Consider the following 21,762-nt stretch of genomic DNA (forward strand, 5'->3'; position numbering starts at 1 on the left):
CTTTGCCCATCCTGATGGACAGAACAGCTCTGTGGGTTCTTGGTCACAAAATTATAAACAGCACAGGAGCAGGGCCGTTTTATGCCCTGTGACTGTAAATGCCAAAGGGCATTATGGCAGCTGCTGGTGATTCTCTCTCTATTAGACCCCAATCCTGAAGCTGGAAGAGAGTTTTAGAGGTCAGCCAGGGGAACTCTCCCACGAGCTAAGAAAGATTAACCTACATCGGGTTTCCCCCAGCTTCTCAATCTCAGATCTCTTTTTTCTACAAGAATAGAAAACAAAATAAGGTATTAAGCACAAATTTTTTAATCAAGTATAAAAACAAACTTTAAGGCAAATATGACTCAGCTCACATCTCCCTAATTTTTGCATATTATCACTTCAGTAGTAAATAAGTCTTGCTATTGGGGAAAGAAAGGCCATTTCCATGTGCATATTGACACCTACAATGGTGCTCCCCATATTCTATGCTTCATATGCTGTGATTTCACAGAACCCTCCCAACAAACCTCTTTACAAAGGAGAAAACTGAGGCCCATAAATATCAAATAATAAGACCAAGGTCCTACCAGGTAGCAAATGAGGACTAAGATTCACATCCATATCATTTTTTACTCCAAATTCCATTCTATTTCTACCACGCTATTAAGTTTTCCTTGTAGTGTTCCTTAGAAAAACGTTAGAATTTTTGACACTAAAAAGGAAAGAAAAACTATGCATTTATAGCTATTGTAAAATCAGATATCCAGGGACTTCCCTGGTGGCGCAGTGGTTAAAAGTCCGCCTGCCAATGCGGGGGACACAGGTTCAAGCCCTGGTCCGGGAAGATCCCACATGCCGTGGAGCAACTAAGCCCGTGCACCACAACTACTGAGCCTGCACTCTAGAGCCCACGAGCCGCAGCTACTGAGCCCACATGCCACAACTACTGAAGCCCGTGCTCTGCAACAAGAGAAGCCACCACAATGAGAAGCCCGCACGCCACAACGAAGAGTAGCCCCTGCTCACCGCAACTAGGGAAAGCCCGTGCGCAGCAATGAAGACCCAACGGAGCCAAAACTAAAAATAAATATATTGATTAATTTTTTTAATAATAAAAAATAAAAAGTGAAAAATACAGATGAAATCAAATTTAATAAAATATATTTTTTAAAAAATCAGATATCCACATTTCTCTGATATGAAAATATGAGATTGTCTGCCTGCTTCCATTGACAGGACTGAAATCACACACATACACACACACACACACACACACACACACACACACACCCCATCTAGGACTGGGGTTGATATTGTCTGAAATTCTCCCATTCACCAGTAATTTCTTTGTGCTGAGAATGTCACTTTCTTTGGTTGTCTTTCTAAATGTAAATACTCATGGGCACAGTTTCTCCTTAAGTCAAATGAGTTTATGAAATCTGGGGAGACTCTGAAGCTGGCTGGTGAGGATGATTAGAGCCTTGGGGTGGAAGAGAGGCAGCAGCTGAAGAAACAAGGCCAAGAAGAGTACTTCCCAGTCACGCCAATGGTCTGTCCTAATCCTTTCAGAAGAACTAACTCAGGAAATGTTTAAGGTTGCCAACACTAGGCCTACAACTTTCTCCTTCAAGAAGCAGCAAGTTATGCCTAGACCATTCAATGGGGAAAGGACAGTCTTTTCAATAAAAGATCTTAGGAAAACTGGTCAGCCACATGCAAAAGAATGAAGTTGGCCCATGAACTTACCCATATGCAAAATTTAACCCAAAATGGATCAAAGACCAAAACATAAGAGCCAAAACTATAAAAATGTTTAGAAGAAAACACAGAAGGAAAGCTTCATGGCATTAGACATGATTTCTTGGCTATGACATGAAAAGCACAGGCAACCAAAGAAAAATTAGATAAATTGAACTTCATCAAAATTTAAAACTTTTGTCCATCAAAGGACATTATCAGCAGAGTGAAAAGGCAACCCATGCAATGGAAGAAAATATTTGCACGTCATGTATCTGGTAAGGCATTGATATCCAGAATACATAAGGAATTCCTACAACTCAAAAACAAATAAACAAGCAACTTGATTTTAAAGTGGGCAAACGACTTGAATAGACATTTCTCCAAAGAAGATACACAGATGGCCAGTAGAGCACATGGAAAGATGCTCAAGATCACTAATCATTAGCGAAATGCAAATCAAAATCACAGTGATACTACCAAATGTAAAACAGATAGCTAGTGGGAAGCAGCTGCATAGCACAGGGAGATCAGCTCGGTGCTTTGTGACCACCTAGAGGAAGGGGATATGGGGATATATGTATACATATAGCTGATTCACTTTGTTAGACAGCAGAAACTAACACAACATTGTAAAGCAATTATACTCCAATAAAGATGTTTAAAAAAATCACAGTGATATACCACTTCACCCCCATTAGAATGGCTATTAAAAGACAGAAAATAATAAGTGTTGGTAAGGATGTTGAGAAATTGGAACCCTTGTACATTGCTGGAGGGAATGTAAAATGGTCTGGCCACTGTGGAAAACAATATAAGTTCCTCAAAATTAAATATAGAATTACCATACGATGCACCAATTCCATTTCTGGCTATATACTCAAAAGAATTGAAATCGGGGACTCAAATTTTTGTACAGCCATGTACAAACAGCATTATTCACGACAACCAAAAGGCAGAAACAGCCTAAGTGTCCCTTGATGGATAAATGGATAAATAAAATATGGTATGTACAGTTGACCCTTGAACAACACAGGTTTGAACTGTGTGGGTCTATTTGTACACAAATTTTTTTCAATAGTAAATACTATAGTATTACACAATCCATGTTGATTGGATCCACGGAGGCAAAACTGAGGATACTGAGGAACTGTGGATACTGAAGGCTGACTATAAGTTATACGCAGATTGTTGACTTTAGGGGTTGGTGCCCCTCACCCCCGTGTTGTTCAAGGGACAACTGTAAATATAATGGAATATTATTCAGCCTTAAAAAGGAAGGAAATTTGGACACCTGCTACAACATGGATGAACCTTGAAGACATTGTGCTGAGTGAAATAAGCCAGTCACGGAAGGACAAATACTGTGGTACTTGGAATATGAGGTACTTGGAATAGTCAAATTCATCGAGACAGAATAAAGGTAGAATGGGGGTTGCCAGGAGCTGGTGGGGAGGGGAAATTGAAGAGCTGTTGTTCAGTGGGGACAGAGTTTCAGCTTGGGAAGATGAAAAGAGTTCTGGAGCTGGATGGTGGTGATGGTCACACAAACCATGTGAATGTACTTAATCCAACTGAATGGTACACTTAAAAAGGGTTAAAATGGTAAATTTTATGTTATGCTTATGTTACCACAATTAAAGGGGAAAAAAGCAACAGGACAAAGAGGAAGGAGACTACACCCCATGTCAGGAGTTGTGGGTTCCAGCCTCACCTCCACACCCACCACCTGGGAGAACTTTATAAGTGAGCTTGGTTCCCCCAGGTGTGCAATAAGCAGTTGGATTAACCTCTTCCTAAAGTCTCACCTGGGTCTCCAGTTCTACTCAGTGTTCTACACCTATTTCTCGGGTCCTTGTGGATTCAGCAGTGAACAAAACAAGCCAAGTCCCTGTCCTCTGGAGTTTATGTTCTAACAGGGTAGACAAACCTTAAATACATAAAACACATATATGTGTGACAGATGAGGAAAAATAAGCACAGGGTAAGGGGAGAGTGACAGGAGTCCTGCTTTAGATAAAGTGTCCAGGGACGTCCTCTCCATAGAGGTGACACTTGAGCAGAGACTTCAGTGAAGGGAGAGAGGGTGCCATGAGGACATCTGTGGACACGCTCTCAGGTAGGAGGTATTTCAGTGACAGTGACGCGGACGTAAGGTGGGTTCCCACCTGTGCGCTGGGTTTTGAAATCCAGGTTGTCATGGAAACGTCATGCAAGCATCCATTCCGCAAGGGCCCCCCTTCCCACCCTCATCCCAGAGGGGCTGACCTGACAGTGCAGATGTAGGTGCCAGAGTCCCCCCGCGAGGCTGGCACAATCCAGAGGCCACCGTCCTGGACCCACACTCGCATCTCTTCCTCCCCTAGGACCATCGTGGTGGAGTCGTTTCTACGCCATGTCACATTGACGTGGGTGCTAGCAGAGTCCCAGTATGGCACCTGGGGGCACCTCATGGCCACAGGCTCCCCTTCTACCTTGAACCTGGTTTTGGGATGCCTGCCATGAAATTGGCAGCTTCCTGCAGCCACTGAAGGACAAAGAACCCACAGTCAGGCTTTGGGTCCATCCAAGGAAGCCACATGCCCCTGACAACGTGGGGGCCCCATGAACCCCTCCTCTCACAAAGATCTCAAAACTCCCAAATAACAAGGTTAGGGCTACTATCAAGTCCCATCAACATTTTGTGGGAAAAGTTAAGTCAGGTTCACATGATGACAAAAAAAAGTTTGGCCTTATTTTTGACTTGTTGATGCCTTATCATTCAGAGTTGATCTTGATTGAGTTCAGCTTAGTTGCAGCAGGTCGTACGGTTACAATCCAAAAGCACCTTTCGTCAAGGGCAAAAGCAGGGTCTCTTTGGTTTGCTCCTTTGGCAGGAATGACCAATGCCCAGAGCAAGCTCATGCACCAGAGGAGACGGGCAAGAGGAAGACTCCGTCACCTACCAACACCTTGCTTTTTGAGGACAACAGAACCTCCCTAGAGAAGCAACTCCTTTCCCCAGAGAAGCTGCAGGCACGTCCCCTCCAGCTGAAAGAGTCACTTCTTACCCATGTGTTCCTCAGGCTGGATGGTGAAGACAGAGACACACATCATCAACATGGACCAGATGAACATCACTCCCGGCAACTTCTGGAGGACACAGGAAGTGGAGACCGCAGGTCCAGCACCCCACAGCCTAGGGGAGGACATGGAGGAGGGGTCACCAAGAATCACTGATGCCCAAAGAGAGAACCCCTTGAGGATGGTCCCAGGGGTGGGTTCTGGAGGTTTCCCCTGATGACCAAAACCCTTTTGCCTGGATTTTTTAACAAGAAAACTCAAATTTTTGAATTTATTCCTCTACAGCAATTTTCACTGGAATAGGAGTTCTTTCTCTTAAGTGTTTCTCTCTCCTGAAGCGTGCCTTAGCACTCCCTACCCCTTTGCCTGATAGGCTCTTTCCTCACCTAAGGCCACTGCTAGGGTCTGGGCTCAGGCATCACTCTTGGCGAGGTCTTCCCTGACCTTCCCGTAAAGTTGCACCACCTTCGGCCCCAGTGCTCCATGTTTCCTTTCCTGCTCTGTTGCTCTCTACGGCGTTTATCATTAACCATGTCTCTTCTCTCCAGCATGTAAGCTGCATGTGCTCAGGACCCTACTTTATTTTATTCACAGCTGTTTCCCTAACTCCTATTTGTTGAATGAAGGGATGAGTGAATGAATCACCAGAAGTCGAAAGTTCCTTATATTTTACTGGTCAGAGAACTCTTCCTATAGTCTTTATGGATTAACTCCTATTTTACATACAACTCTGACATATGCTGAGGGATTCAGCATACCCTCTGATCTAGAGTGTCCCTGAGGAAAAAGCAAAATGAGGGCCAAAAAGTGAATAATTTATACAAGCTCACGAAGCATTCCTCCCTACCAACCTCCCCAAGGCTGGAGTATCAGATGCCTCTGCATCTCCCCGTGGTCCCTCTGCATCTCCCTGTGGTCCCTCCCACGCCTTATCGCAGTTGCCTGTTGTATCGCTAGCTGCTGCCACAACAACACTGTTAACAAGTCAGCCCCAAACTGAATGCCATACGACACCAGTCGTTTGTTCTTGCTCACAGGTCTGTGTGTCAGATGGAGCTTGGCTGACCTAGATTAGGCTGAGTTAGTCTCGGCTCCAAGCTTCAGGTGGGACCCAAGTCAGCTCCATGGGTGTCTCACTCTCCTTGGACCAGTGACTTCCTGGGAGGTGATCTTCTCATGTGATGGCAAAACTCAAACAATGTGGGCAAAAGCACTCGAGGCCTTGCTTGCTCAGAACTAGCTCACTCTTTTTGGCCCACATTCCATTGGCCAAAGCAAGACATGTGGCCAAACTGCCATCTGTGGGACCAGGAAATACCCCCACCTGTAGTGGGAGGAGCTGCAAAGTTACACCAGGAGGGGAATGAAGTGGGAGCAATCAGGCCATCCACCACACTGTGACTTGTCTGGTTCCCACGGGTGGGGACGGCCTTGAGGACAGAGGCTGGGTCTTATTCACAGCCTTCGTGGACTACACAGTGCCCAGTTCCAGAAGTTACCAGGGAATGTGTACGATTGAAAGTCTACCAGGGAGTTGGGAGTGATGAGTGAATCCAGAAAAACATCCTTACCGGTACCTCCTCCCCATATCCTTGAAGGAGTCTGACTTTTTCCCTGTTCCTGGCACAGATACAGTCCTGAATGTCTCCAGTAAAACCAGATGGCTTTTAACTGGCCAGGGCAGGGTTGGCAGAAGGAGGAAGTAACCCTTGCATTCTAGTAACCCCCCTCCCCATCAATGGGGAACCATCAGGAGGCAGGGGCTCAGAGCTGCGTCCTGAGCTCCCCCACTGGTGATGAGGCGCAGGGTGTGATGTGGAGGACCTGAGACTTTCCCCTTAGTTGGGTGTCTGCCCCGGGCTGTCTCCCCTAAGCTCTTCCTGCTTCTACAGGGTCCTATCCTTCACGTGTTCCTGAAACGCAGACATTTCCTGTAACTTTAACCCCACCCAAGGTTCACCAGGCCACTTGCTTAGCCTAAAGGTCACACCAACATTGACCACGTTGCTTTGTCCTCTTTGGGCAGGGACTAGCTTATCACGTCCCAACCATACTGGTCCCAGCCAGACTCACGAGTTCTCTAGTAAGGACATGAAAGAAACAGGAGTTAAACACACCACGTGCAATCAATACCACACATCCAAGTAAATGAATGAAGTCAAAGATGTTGACCCAGGGACCAGTGGAACGGTTACCGCTGCTGTGCTAAATACTGAGCGTTTGTTCCTTCATTTTGCCCCCATGATGTGAATATCTCTCCAAATCTACGGATGATGCAATTGAATAAAGAGGTGAAGTAGCTTGGCCAATATCTCACAGCTAGTACGCGGGGGTTGACGTTTAAACCCAGGATTGGTGATTGCAAAGCCCTTACTCTTCAAAAATATAGTTTCTGTGACAGATGGTGCTAATTTCCTCCTCCAAAGTCGGCTTCCCCAGTAACAGAACCCCCGACTCTTACCTGGGCACCGCCCCATCCACACAAAGACTACATTTCCCATCCTCCCTTGCAACTAGGAGTGGCCACGTGACAAGATTTGGGCCAATGAAATGTCAGTGGAAATGTATGACCCTCCCAAGGTGTCAACCTAAAAGTCTCCTCAAAAAACTTAAAAGTCTCCATTTCAAAGTCGGCCTTGCTGCCGGCTCAGTGTGGATATGGTGGGTGGATTGAGCCACGTGCAGACCACGTGCTTAAGTGGTGGGGTGACCAGAGGAGCCTGGTCCTCAGTGGCTTTGGAGCTACCCTCCCCCACCCCGACTGCCTCCTTTTATATGTTCAGGCTTCCTGTCATCCTCACCCCGAATCCCTAATCTCAGGGACCCCAGGGAAGGAGCCCGGCCGGGTTCTGTCACGTGTGGTGTTCCCACTGCTCCTCTTTCTGACGCTCAACTCTTTCAAATAAACCGTTTCTGCCCATTGACCCTGAGAAGGCATCTCAACTCTCCTCGGGTGAAAGCAGCCCCCAAGGCTCAGGCTTAGCCTCTGATTGTGTGAAGGTTTGAAACCACGTTTAAAATCACTCTGACACCAGAGAGTCAGGCTGTGTCCACTCCGGGGCGGCTGCTCGCTGAACTGTCACAAAGCCAGGGAGCTGGGAGGGGCTCCGAGGAATCTCATCCCATCCCTTTCCTTTCAGGTGATGAACGGGAGATGGACTTTAATTAATCCTCTCCTCAAAATCACACATCTGGTTGGGGTAAGGACCCTGATGATTCAACAAGGACCCTGTTCCAGTGGAACGAAATCCTACACTGTTGTTCTCCTCCAGGACCAGTCCCTCCCCATCCACCCCCGAGCCCCACCTGGGCCCCAGCCCCGCCTGGGCTTCTCAATCCCCCCGCCTGGACCCACAAGTCCCACCTGGACCCCCAAGTCCCACCTGGACCCCCAGCCCTGCCTGGGTTTCCCAACCCCCCCGCCTGGACCCCCAAGTCCCACCTGGGCTTCCCAACCCCCCCGCGTGGACCCTCAAGTCCCACCTGGGCTTCCCAACCCCCCCGCCTGGACCCCCAAGTCCCGCCTGGGCTTCCCAACCCCCCCGCCGGACCCCCGGCCAAGGCAGTTTTCTCCGTTCTTCTCTGTGGACTTTGGCACAATAGCTGCTTTACTGTGACCTCTTCAGGAAGTGGCTTCAGAGGATTAAACCACAAGCACATGTCAGTGATCATTTTCAGTAACTGAAACCTCAGCAGCGGGCTGGACCCAGAACTGCCGTAGTGAGGGAAGACAGTCGGTCTTTGCAGGCCCAGAGGGAAAAGTTTGTTTTGCAGAAGTTTGCAAGCAAAATGCTATTTTCCTGCCCTATTTTCTTTAAATGTGTCTTTAAATGACAGGCAATTTGACATTTCTGCTTGAATCTGAGGTGACCTTCTTACTGGAAGAAAGAAGTTTTAAAGGCAGCTCGTTCCAAGTATTTGAGTTACAATTCTGGCTTTATTTTTTCCTTTGTCAAATAACCCCGTTTCCCAGTACTCAGTGTAAGGGCACAGAAGAATAGGAGGCAAAGCAGGGCCAGGCATAAGAAAATGACCAAAAAAATGGTTGAAGAGTTGAAGAAAAGAAAAATAATGCAGTAAGGTGGAAAATGCTGATGGCCCAGCCTGAGCCAGGGTTGCCAGTGGCAGGGGGGAGGGGGGAGGGAGGAGGGGAGAGGGAGGGGGAGGGGGAGGGGAGGGGGGAGGGGGAGGGGAGGGGGAGGAGGGGGGAGGGCGCCTGAGCAGCATCCCCCTCGGCCCTCGCTAAGGCCCAGGTGACAGTACCTGCCTGTGGCCCTGGGTCTGCCTCCTGCTCAAGGGTGGCACATGGAGCCTAAGGGTGTGTAGGTGTTTACTTCACCTTTTAGTTTCATTCTGAACAATTCCAACAGACGAAAAGGTTGCAGGAATAGTATAATAACACGAGTATGTGTCTTACCTCGGTTCACCAATTTTTAACATTTTGCTTTATTCTCATTTTCTCTCTCTGTTTCTTTCTTTCTGTCTGTCTGTTTCTCTCTCTCTCTCTGGGCCCCCGACCCCCTCGTTATCCCCCATCCCTGTGCTTCCCAGAAACTTAGTTCCAAATGCTTTTTATTTTGCTTCAGCTTTGAATTTTAAAAAATTTCCAAGCTTAAGTTTGATGTAAATATTAATTTCCCCATAGGTTCAAGAAGTGGGGCTTGGTCCTCCCAACCCCCTGCCTGGATCCCAGCCCCACCTGGGCCCCCTAGCCCCACCTGGGCCCCAAACACACACACACACACACACACACACACACAAACACATTTTCCCCTGAACACCTGAAAGTTTATTGAGAGTAAATAAGTAAGTAAACGATAGCTCCAGAGATAAATCTTCAGGCATTTAAAAGGAGTAAAAATTTGATTCTCTAGTATATTTGAGTCTCTCTCTTCATTCACCCAGAAGATGAAACTTTTCTTTATTTCTATCTTCACCTTGTTCCCAGAAGGTTCCAGGCAACTGTCCATCTCTGAGTCAGGCAGTACAGTCATCCGAAACACAAAAACAAGGTGACAGATCTTGACTCTTAAGGAAGACAAATAACTCTCCAGGCTTATACCTACTGCTGAGTCACATTCAGTTTGCAAAATAGATTCCTAAAAAACTGAACATGTTGTTTCAGGCATGTGGTATAAAACGTTCTGAAACCTATGGGGAAATAAATATTTACATCAAAATTAAGCTTGGATTTTTTTTTTTAATTCAAAGCTGAAGCAAAATAAAAAGTATTTGGAACTAAGTCTCTGGGAAGCACAGGATGTTAGGCATTTGAGGGGTAGGGAAGATCCTCTAGCTTCAGATACAGGGAAATACATGACCAGGTTTGAGGCAGATTTTGTTGAAAAATGTACTGGCTCAAAGCAAAAGCAGAACCCTTGAGAGAAGTCCACAAACTATTTTTGTTCTATAGAAAATAGAGAAGCTAGCACTTTCCCCCCAGAATTAAGGGAATTAGGAGCAGCACAGTGGGACTGTTTCTGGTCTGCACGGCTGTGTCATAACGACAGCACCTGCATGTCCTTGACCCTGATGGGGCGGGGGGGGGTTGGGGGGGTGGGGACAGAGTCGCTTACTGGAACCCATGGCACAGGAAGACCCATCTTTAGCAGAACCAGGCACTGGGCCACTTGGGCTGAATGTCTTACCAGGGAGAACCTGGTACGGTTCAGACTTGGCTCCACCAAGGGCAACGCACTCTCTTTCTATTTTACTTTCTGCCAACAAGTATCTTTCTCTTTAAAATCATCCTTTCCAAATCTACAAACAATAAATGCTGGAGAGAGTGTGGAGAAAAGGGAACCCTCTTGCACTGCTGGTGGGAATGTAAATTGATACAGCCACTATGGAGAACAGTATGGAGGTTCCCTAAAAAACTAAAAATAGAATTACCATACGACCCAGCAATCCCACTACTGGGCATATACCCTGAGAAAACCATAATTCAAAAAGAGTCATATACCAAAATGTTCATTGCAGCTCTATTTACAATAGCCAGGACATGGAAGCAACCTAAGTGTCCATCAACAGATGAATGGATAAAGAAGATGTGGCACATATATACAATGGAATATTACTCAGCCATAAAAAGAAACAAAACTGAGTTATTTGTAGTGAGGTGGATGGACCTAGAGACTGTCATACAGAGTGAAGTAAGTCAGAAAGAGAAAAACAAATACCGTATGCTAACACATATATATGGAATCTAAAAAAAAAAAAAAAAGGGTTCTGAAAAACCTAGGGGCAGGACAGGAATAAAGACATAGACATAGAGAATGGACTTGAGGACACGGGGAGGGGGAAGGGTAAGCTGGGACGAGGTGAGAGAGTGGCATGGACATATATACACTACCAAACGTAAAATAGATAGCTAGTGGGAAGCAGCCGCATAGCACAGGGAGATCAGCTCCGTGCTTTGTGACCACCTAGAGGGGTGGGATAGGCAGGAGGAGAGGGAGACGCAAGAGGGAGGGGATATGGGGATATATGTATATGTATATGTATAGCTGATTCACTTTGTTATAAAGCAGAAACTAAAACACCACTGTAAAGCAATTATACTCCATTGAAGATGTTAAAAAAAAAAAATCACCCTTTCCCAATGAACTTATCTACAAAACAGAAATAGAGTCACAGATGTAGAAAACAAACTTATGGTTACCAGGGGGTAAGGAGACGAGAGGGATAAATTGGGGAGATTGGGATTGACATATGCACACTACTATCTATAAATAGATAACTAATAAGGACCTACTGTATAGCACAGGGACCTCTGCTCAATACTCTGTAATGACCTCTCAGGGAACAAAATCTAAAAACGAGTGGATATATGTATACGTATAACTGATTCACTTTGCTGTACACCTGAAACTAACACAACATTGTAAATCAACTATACGTCAACAATATTTTTTAAAATTTTAAAAAAAAAAAATAAATAAAATCACCCTTTCGCTGTCAAACCTTTTGAACTTGACCAACTTCTGCCCCAGGAACCATTAACCAAGAGATTCAGCAAATCAGCCCAGCTCTTCCTCCCTCTCCATCAGGTCCTGCATTCACACCTTGCATTCCCAGTGAGCCCAAGTCATTCAGAGCCCCCGGCACCAAGTCAGGGGCTCAGTCAGATAACCACTGAATTGGATCAACTCACTAGCTTAAGGTCCCATAGCTAGCAACTGGCGAAACCAGGACTCAAGACTCCTGAGTTGTCCTGGGTACTGGAGTTTCAGCTCTGTGGGGCTACTCATTGGGTAACGTGAACTAGTATCTGGACGCCCTGTGCTGGCATGGGACAGGAGACTGGTTATGGGCAGATGCACACCCTTTGAAATGAATGTTGCTTTCAACCCTTGTAATCTGAGAGTAATAGATGTCGCAGATATTTGAATTACCAGTTATCCAGAAAACATGACCATCTAAAATATAACACAGATAAAAGAAACCAGGACAAAAAAACTTGAACGGCTGAAAGACAGTCAATAGGATCCTGGCACCAAGTCATGTCTATTTGACTCACAGAAGAAATGTGAAAGTCTCTTTCAGAACCTCTCTTTATTCGTACGAATGTGGCTATTGCTTCTCAGAGGGGCAGATCGTATTTTGTAAAGATGGCCACAACAATATCTCCCTATTGTCTTCTGTTATGTGACCAGGCTACTCTGCCATCAGAAGTGGAGTCCAGGGACTTCCCTGGTGGTGCAGTAGTTAAGAATCCGCCTACCAATGCAGGGGACATGGGTTCAATCCCTGGTCGGGGAACTGGATCCCACATACCGTGGGGCAACTAAGCCCGCGCTCTGGTGCCCACGTGCCACAGCTAGAGAGCCCACGCACTGCAACTACTGAGCCTGCGTGCCACAACTAGAGAGAAGCCCGTGCGCTGCAAGGAAGAGCCTGTGCACCGCCATGAAAGATCCCACATGCCACAACTAAGACCTGACGCAGCCAAAATAAATAAATAAGTATTTTTTAAAAAGGTGGAGTCCAACTTGTCAAGGGGTCCCTTGAATGTGGGCCAACTGTGACTTAAGTCTAACCAACAGAATGGTGTTGAGTGAACACTGAAGCTAAGTCAGAAAAGGCCATGCAGCTTCCCCCTGGCTTCCTTGGGATGCTGGCTCTGGGGGATGCCAGGCACCGTGTAAATTGTCCAACTGCCCTGAGACCTGCTTGGAGGGAAGCTACGTGTAGGGGGTCAGGCCGACCGTCCCAGCCCAGCCCCAGCCATGCGAGTGAAGCATCTTAGGCTCCCCAGACCGAGTCCACTCACCAGCTGAGTACCACTGATTGATCTCAAGTGAAACACATGGAGCAAAAGAACCGCCTAGCTAAGCCCCTCTCAAATTCATGACCTATGGAGTATGTGAGTTACAATAAAATGTTTGTCGTAAGCCACTCAATTCCGGGGCAGTTTGTTATGCAGTGATAGGTGACCAGAATGTTCTATCAGAAGCAGAGAAGAGGTAGCAAATCAGAAAGAGGGAGAGAGCTGATGTGGGAATACGCACCCACAAAGACGTGGCAGCCAGTTACCCAATAACAGAGGAGAGAAGGAAAACTACTGAGACAGATGCAAGAACCAAAGAGCACAGCAATCAGAGGCCTTTACGAGCAGACACAAACGGTCCCCTCCACCTCTCTGTGTCCTACTGAGGGTATCCAGGTGTTCCAGCACAAAACAGTTGATGTCCATGATGATTTCCCTGAATCATGAAGAACAGTTTAAATTTTGCACAGGACCTTCTTTCTCGAGGATGTGACAGTGAATAACGTATGTGATGAGGATAACATGCTAATTACCTTCCAAGGTATTTCCCTGCTTGTTACCTCTGAGTCTTCAGCCACTATGGCCCCAAGAAAGGGGAAGAGCAAAGGCCTCCTTGGAAAGGAGAGAAGGAAGTGGATATAGGGGATGTCTAAGTAGGGAAAGTAGGTTCTGCCCCCACTTCCGGGCTCAAAACCTGAGTGCAAAGAGACAGAGGGCAGAAGAGAGGGGGAAGCTGAAAGCTGAGGGGCTTTTCCTCTGCTTTCAAATTGGGTCCCTAGAGGAATCCCACCGGGGTAAAGTAAGGAGCCATTACCAAGATGGGGGCTCCAGGGAAGGATGGAGATAATGGCATGGCCTACTTAGGTAGAGGGATGCTAGGGTTAGCTCCCTGCTGGCCTCAGTTCTTTGCTGATGGGGAGGAGATTCAGATCTCCCCTGTGCTTCCAGTGGACAATGGGGGGCTAAACTGAGATCTGAGCTGATATGGGGCTGCCGTGATGGACAGGTGACCTAGAGGCTTCAGGACATTCAGTCCCTAAGGAGCAGTGTGGCCAACTGTGGAAACATGTCTTTACCAGTTGGTAAATAACCACCCACTTAAGCCCTGAACTCTCCACCCTCTACCTTTCCAGGGGATCCCCTGAGATCCTCATGGTAACGCAACAAAGGGCAGCACCTGTTCTGACTGGTTGGTACTCCTGCCCTGCGGGTTGGTAAATATTTGGGCTACCACCTGCGCAGGTGGCCAGTCTAAGCCAGGGGAGAAGTGAGGCCACGGCCAAGGGACGCAGAGGACCATGGAGCCAGCAAGGGGCACAGTGGGGCCACATCCGCCATTGCACTGGCTCTGCCGCCCCTGCAAGACCAGACCCCGGCTTTCCCAGCCATGAACCTCAGCAGCAGATGTAGCAGGACACTGCGTGACCAGCCAGGTCCAGGAACATCTCCATGGAAACCAGTGAAGACCCCCCCAGGCCAGCAAGTGTGGACCAGCTGCCCTCCCCACCATGCCCTGGGGACATGGCTTCCCCAGTTCTCAGACTCCTGGTTAGAAGTAGGTGGCAAAGTCAGAAACTCTAAGCGACTGAGCATCTACCCAAAAGAGACCAAATAAATCCAAGAGAGGCAGAGTTGGACCAGCCTAGGCTGGCAGCTTAAATTCCCCTTTCCTCCGAGAAAGAGGCCTCAGGAGCCAAACGAGATTCTTATTAGAAAAGTTATTAAAGGCACATTTTTGTGACATCGACTTGCAGTGACTACAAATGTGCACCACAATACATATATTTTAGAAATATTTCCTCCCAAAATTAAGTTGTCAGAACAGATGAGATTTTCTTTTTATGCTTTGAAAGATCATCTTTCACTCCCTGGAAAATATGTCCAGCTAGAATGGCTTGTCCTCTGAGGGTCACAGAAGGCACAATTTTCCCCAGCCCTGGGCCCAGCATGGCCACAAGAGCAGATAAAAAAACAAGCCAAGAAAGCCAACCACGATAGGAAACCCAAGCGATTTTGAGCCATAGGGTGTGGGGAAATCCCTGGGCACAAGCAACCCCAGTCATCAGCCTGAAGACATCCCAGATGGACTGGGTTTTCCACAGACCCAGAAAGTCCCATTAAGAAACGCTTTGCTCTTCTCTGGAGCTGGGGGGGGAGCATTTCCCTCTCACACGTGTTCCCTCTGGCTTCTCCCAGGAGGATGCCGGGGCAGCCAACTTCATCCCTGGTGCAAGGAGAGCATCCTGAAGCTGGCCGATCTGAAATCCTGCTTCCTCCCCAGCAACATGATATGAGAGGCTCAGGTTCCCAACATCTGGACCTGTGATACTTTGGGGTGCACAAAGGATTTCACTTCTCTGCACCCTTGAATTAGGCATGGCCACATGACTGGTTATCGTGGGAAGGACACGGGAAGGACATAGGTCACCTCCAGGTGTTTCATTTCCGGTACCCCACCCTCCAGCCCTCTCTTCTGCCACCCTTGTTCAAGGATGGTGCCTCTGTTCATGGCTGGTGGCCACCCTGATAGGAGGCTGAGGTTTACTTCCATCCATGAAGCCACTCCTTTGTTTCTGAACATCTGTTTTTCCTTCTGTTAAATAGGAGAAACACAGATTTTCCACACCAGCACTGTGTCAAAACAATCTGAGGCAGACAGGTAGTCTAACAAATTCTCTTTTGAAATTGGCCTCAGGTAGCTGTGAGGGGCCGTCACGGTCTGACACAGCTGCCCTGAGACAGTGACGTGATGTGAGCAAGGTGATGGATTAAGCTACTGAGATGTTGTAGCTTATCGTTGCAGTGTAACCCGGAGGGTATGCACCGCAATCAAAGAGAAGAATAAGGACACTGTGTTCGTTTTCTATTGCCCTGGAGCAAAGGACCGCAAACTCAGTGACTTGAAACCAAGCCCCGTCATTAGCTCACATCACTGTGGGTCCAAGGTCGGCCTCTGCTTGGATGGACTCTGCTCAGGGTCCCACGGGTGGACGTCAAAGCTTGGGGTCCTGTCCCACGTCCCTGGGGCTACGGTAGAATTCAGCTCTTCGACATTATACAACTGAGGTGCCCACTTTCTTGCTGGCTGTCAGCCAAGGCCACTCTCAGCAACTAGAGGCCACCACCGTTTCCTGCCCCGGGGTCCCCTCCATAAAACGGGACAGTTTGTTTCCTCAGGGCCAATGGACCACCTACTTCACATCTCTCTGACCTCTTGGCTCTGACCCCTGGACCCTCTTTTAAAGAGTCCGGCTGGTTGTGCCAGGAACACCCAGGATGGTCTTCCTTTTGATTACCTTCACATCAACTGACCGGGGACCTAAGATACATCTGCAAAATTCCCTCGCCTTTGCTGTATAAGGTAACATAATCATGGGAATGACATCCCATCATGTTTATATTACCCACCCTCATTCAAGGGGAGACGGCTGCACAAGGCATGCTCAGTGGGGGGCACCTTAGAATTCTGCCAACCACAGTCAAGAAAACATGCTGATGAATACTAGCTCTAGAAAATTTAGGACACATCCAAAGCCATACATTGACTTCCTTGCTCCCAAATAAGAAAACCTCATCTCGAATATTCTAAAGACTTCCTACTCAAAGTGTGGTCCCTGGACCAGCATCATGGACATCACTTGTGAGAAAGGCAAAATCTCAGGCCCCACCCCAGAACTAGGGAATCAGAATCATCTGCCTTTTAACAAGACTCCCAGGTGATTTGAGAGGCATTGATCGTAAGGACTGGCTCATCCTTAAATGAAGTAGGCAGATACCCACATGGATTAAGAGTAGAGACAATATTAAATCCCTGTATCCGGATCACCCCAGCCCTTTCAGAGTGGTTTCTGAAATTGTGAGGTCAGAACCTCATAATCTGATGATGATGATGATGATGGTGAGGATGGTGATGATACTGAGGTTGGTGATGATGGTGAGGAAGGTGATGATACTGAGGATGGTGATGATGGTGAGGAAGGTGATGATACTGAGGATGGTGATGATACTGAGGATGGTGATGATGGTGAGGAAGGTGAGGAAGGTGATGATGGTGAGGAAGGTGATGATGGTGAGGAAGGTGATGATACTGAGAATGGTGATGATGGTGATGATGGTGAGGAAGGTGATGATACTGAGGATGGTGATGATGGTGATGATGGTGAGGAAGGTGATGATACTGAGGATGGTGATGATGGTGAGGAAGGTGATGATGGTGAGGAAGGTGATGATACTGAGGATGGTGATGATGGTGAGGAAGGTGATGATGGTGAGGATGGTGATGATGGTAAGGAAGGTGATGATGGTGAGGAAGGTGATGATACTGAGGATGGTGATGATGGTGAGGAAGGTGATGATACTGAGGATGGTGATGATGGTGAGGAAAGTGATGATACTGAGGATGGTGATGATGGTGAGGAAGGTGATGATACTGAGGATGGTGAGGATGGTGAGGAAGGTGATGATACTGAGGATGGTGAGGATGGTGAGGAAGGTGATGATGGTGAGGATGGTGATGATGGTGAGGAAGGTGATGATACTGAGGTTGGTGATGGTGGTGAGGATATTGAGGATGGTGGTGATAACTAACACTGATTGAACATCCACCATGTGCCAGGCACTGGGCAAAGTCTTGACATGTAGGATTTCTTTTAATTTTCCCAATACTTTACAAACTAGATATTATTATTTTCGTTTTAGAGATAAAGACACTGAGGCTCACAGAAGTTAAATAACTCCTCCAAGGAAATACAAATAGAAGTTATGGGGCCAGGACTTGGCCCTCATCCCTTTAACCTAGGGGTGATGTGATCAGATTGTCACAAATAGTCAAAGCTAATCTGGGAATCACAAACTGGGGGTCACAGGCCTGTTCAACTTGTGGATATGCATTTTTTCAGCTTGAGTGGTGGTGTTATTTTTCATTGATTGTCTTTTTCGAGGGACAAACTCATTCCAGTGGGTCATAGGCCCTGTCACTCACAGCCTCATGGATTTGACTTACTGCCTGGCCCCTGAATACACTCAGGTTAGCAATCCCCAATTAAGCCCAAGCATTCGTAAAATACCTCTTGACATTTCATGAAAAATTTGAGTGGAATGAATACTTCCCAGAAATTCTTTAAAATAGCAAAGAACCCCTGCTCTGTAATCCATCCATTTCATCAGATGAATGAAACTAACGTCCAGAAACAAACTTATATATCCAAGTCACATGGCAAGATAATATCCTGGTTTTAAACTGGCCTCTTTTGGCCCACAATCAAGTGCCACAATAATTTACCTCGTGTGTTTAGGGAATTATTTATGCCTAAAATGAAACAGAGGTTCTTAACTAACGTATGCTCCAGAAACGTTTAGATGGAGTTTCATACAGATTCTCATGCTACTGATAAGTCAAATGCCCATTTATCTAATGAGAATCATCAGATACATGACAGGTTTAGAACACAGACTCTGAAGGGAGAAATAAGAAGTCCCTAAATAGTTTATACAAGTGGAACAGTGAGGCGCATAAGAGGTAGAATAGAGCAGTGGATCCCAGCCTTAGCTGCACATCAGAACTGCCTGGGAAGCTTTAAAAACTACTGCTGCCTGGGCCCCAACCCCCCCAAGTTCCTGACGTAATTGGTCCCAGGTACGGAGATTTTTTTTAAAGCTCTCCAGGTGATTTTAATGCTCAACCAGGTTAAGAACACCGGAGCAGGGATTCTAAGAGGCTGGAAGACCAACACCATCCCCATCACTATTTTTCCTGTGACCCCACTGGGTTTGGCTCATCAGCTGATCGCAGAAGCAGCAGTCCTTCGTGGGTGGAGAACAAAATTGGTAGGAAACTGAGATCTAGTTTCAGACTCTGAGGTACTCACTTGTTCCTGCTGATTTGCTTCTGGACATGAAACCTCCTCTCAGCTCCGAAGGAAGTGTTTCTCCCAGACCAGCAGCCTCATAATCACCCGGGAACTCATTCAGAGTGCAAGTCCTCAGCCCTACATCTACTGAATCCAAAATTCCCAGTGGGCTCAGCAATGCGTTTTAATAAATCCTTCAGGTGACGATGAAGCAGGCTGAAGTTTGAGAACCACTGGTTGAAGACACTGTCATGATCAAGTGTCCCCATATAGAGAGCAGGTGACAGTGACATAAAAAGACCACCCGAAACTACACCATATACTTGCGCTACTTCAGCCGTGTTGTCACTAGACTCTGCTATCCTAGGGGCTGTGCGTCATCACTCAGGTGTCGATTGTCAAACAATTGGGCTTTGAAGGTGCGGTAGGAGTGGGGATATTGAGGGTAAGGGCTGTGGCAGGTGTGGAAAGGTTGGGGGGGGGGTGCGTCCCGGGCCGGCTGGGAACAAATGGTGCGGGGACCATCCTCACAGCCCCCTGACCCCGACCAAGCTCCCTTTCTTGCCTGTTACGATAACCAGACAGGCTAAAAAGTGGAACATACAATTAAAATATGGGCAAGACTGTAATGAGGTTTGAGGGGAAGTGCCCCTTCTACCGTGCACGCAGGAGGAGACCCCCTTTTCGAGCTGGTGAAGAGGGACCCCCGCTTTCTTGGGGAGGTGGAGCTCAGGGAAGGGTGAGCTGGGGGGTACGGAATGGGCTGCCGGGAGGGATGCCCCAGCATCCCACCGCTGACATCGAGCTGCCGGAGGGACGCAGAAGGTCAAGTCACTCAACTGCCTCAGTTTACAGGAGGAAATTCAGAAGGATGACAAGCCCCAACTAGCATCACACGGCATTAGAGGCAGAGTGGGACCAGGGGCTCCCGAGGGAGCTGGGCGCCGGGAAGAGGAAAGGCCTCCAAAGGGGAGTGGGATTCGAGAGGGAGGACGTCTAATACAGAGAGCAAGCTTTTTTTTTTTTCGGTCGTACCGCACGGCATGTGGGATCTTAGTTCCCCGACCAGGGATCGAACCCACACCCCCTGCTTTGGAAGTGCAGAGTCTTAACCACTGGACCGTTTAGGTAGCACACCCCTTGTGCCCAGCACCATGCTAAAGCTCCACGTGATTCAGATTCATATACCCTTCCCTCCACCTGTGATCCTCACCATCAGCATCACGATTTACAGATGGGGAGACCGAGGCGCTGGGAGGGTGAAAATAAACTGCATGGGTTACTTAGTTATAATCGAGGGTAAAAATGAGTTTTTTAAAGAATCACACCCAGTTTTATTATTACTTCACAGGAATGAAGCAAGGGATAAAGATAAGCTTAACACTTCCTGGCTATTGATTACTGGTGAGCTGCTGGCCACTGGGTGGACCATCTCTATTCAGTGATACTTATTCAATGGAGAACAGGATTTTTAAAAGACAGTTACTATAGGAACAGGTGCGTGACATCACACAGCCAGTAACAGGCACAGCTGGACTTGAACCCGGACGCTTTAGCCTCTGGGACTCACACTTCGTGACACTCTGCCTGCTACTCCTCCAAGACGGCCGTGAGGGTTGGTGATCGGCCAACACGGAGACCTCAGGCATTAGAAACGTTACTCATACTTTAGAAAGCATCCCATGATCCTTCCGAAGAGGAAAGCCTCTAAACTCAGTGTAAGTCTCAGAGGCACAGCCTCCCCTGAGCTGGACACAAACCCTCTCAGCAATTCCTTTCCTCTTACTGATTCCGCAGCAGTTTTGCCGGTCACTTCCAATCATAGAAGGTCCTTAGAAATCCTCCAATCCAGCCCCTTTTTTGACAGATAGAGAAACTGAAGCCCCAAAAGGTCAAGGTCACTTTCACGCAGGTGAAGAAGGTCACAGAGATGAGGAAAGTCACATGGAGGAGGCACCTGGGGTCTGGAGACATCAGGAAAGCCTCCTGAGGTGCCCTCCAGAAGTGACGGAGCCCAGGAGTCCTGACTCCCAGGTCAGTCGCCCTCCCTTCCCTCCTCCCCTCTTACCTGCAGCTCTGCATCGTTTGCCTGGTGCTTGTCTCCTGGGATGGCTGCCAGGCTTTTCACCTTCAGTGGGAGCTCAGCGGTCTGGCAGGAATTTATATTCTCATTGTCCAGGGATTTCCTAATCGGGCTTGTGTCACTCCTCCAACTGGGTGGCTGTGAACACACCTTTTCCCTCCTCACTGGGAGCGCCGTCCCGGCTGTAGCGCTGGGTGCATGATCACTCAGATGCGGAAGTGGCCAAGGAAACTCTGTGTAAGTTTCCCTATTTTTTGTGACTCGCTAAAAGTTACGTACTTCCAGCTGCGAGGTGGTTTTAAAGTGATGTGTATTTTGCCTAACCACGGCCCCATTAAAGAGAAAAGGAGGACTCTGGGGCTTTAACCAGCGAGGTTTGTGCTGTTTCCCCCATGAAGTCCTTCTAGGGTTAGAAGAGCCCCACTGCCAGTCTTACGTGATGTTTAGATGTTAGCAAAGGAAGGGGGTGACTCTCTAAGTATTTATTATAGTGTGTGGGATTTGGCTAACTGAATAGAGATGGAAATTCATGTCTGTACAAAACCAGTGTCTCCCAACCGCCCAGCAGCCCCAAAGGTGATAATGAATGTGCCTCTCCCCTCAAGGAGCTTCCCGTGGAGCTAGAGAGGACGGAGCCCCGGGGGTGAGCCTGGACCCCTGCTGTTGGATGGAAAGGAAGGACTTTTCCAAATGTCCTTAAAAATCTCTGTTACTAACCTTAATGACATCTTCTGATTTATTCAGATACTGAGGCTCTTACAGGTGAAAAGGCAGAT

General features: G+C 47.4%; 1 protein-coding gene across 2 annotated transcripts in view; it reads right to left on the minus strand.

Annotated features, from left to right (window-relative positions):
- IL1R2 (interleukin 1 receptor type 2) overlaps nucleotides 1-21,070 on the minus strand; it is a 35,137-nt gene extending 14,067 nt beyond the window's left edge. Inside the window, exons 1-3 of one of the 2 annotated variants that reach the window (XM_036872292.1) lie at nucleotides 20,972-21,067; nucleotides 4,773-4,900; nucleotides 3,991-4,249 (exon numbers count right to left, since the gene is read on the minus strand). In XM_036872292.1, coding sequence (XP_036728187.1) covers nucleotides 3,991-4,249; nucleotides 4,773-4,900; nucleotides 20,972-20,985 — 401 coding nt within the window. In that variant the 5' untranslated portion in view covers nucleotides 20,986-21,067. Of the gene's footprint in view, nucleotides 1-3,990; nucleotides 4,250-4,772; nucleotides 4,901-20,971 lie in introns of both variants that reach the window. The other variant, XM_036872291.1, reaches the window with a different exon arrangement.
- Nucleotides 21,071-21,762: the final 692 nt, after the last annotated feature.

Source organism: Balaenoptera musculus, chromosome 13 (assembly GCF_009873245.2).
Source record: "Balaenoptera musculus isolate JJ_BM4_2016_0621 chromosome 13, mBalMus1.pri.v3, whole genome shotgun sequence".
NCBI lineage: Eukaryota > Metazoa > Chordata > Mammalia > Artiodactyla > Balaenopteridae > Balaenoptera > Balaenoptera musculus.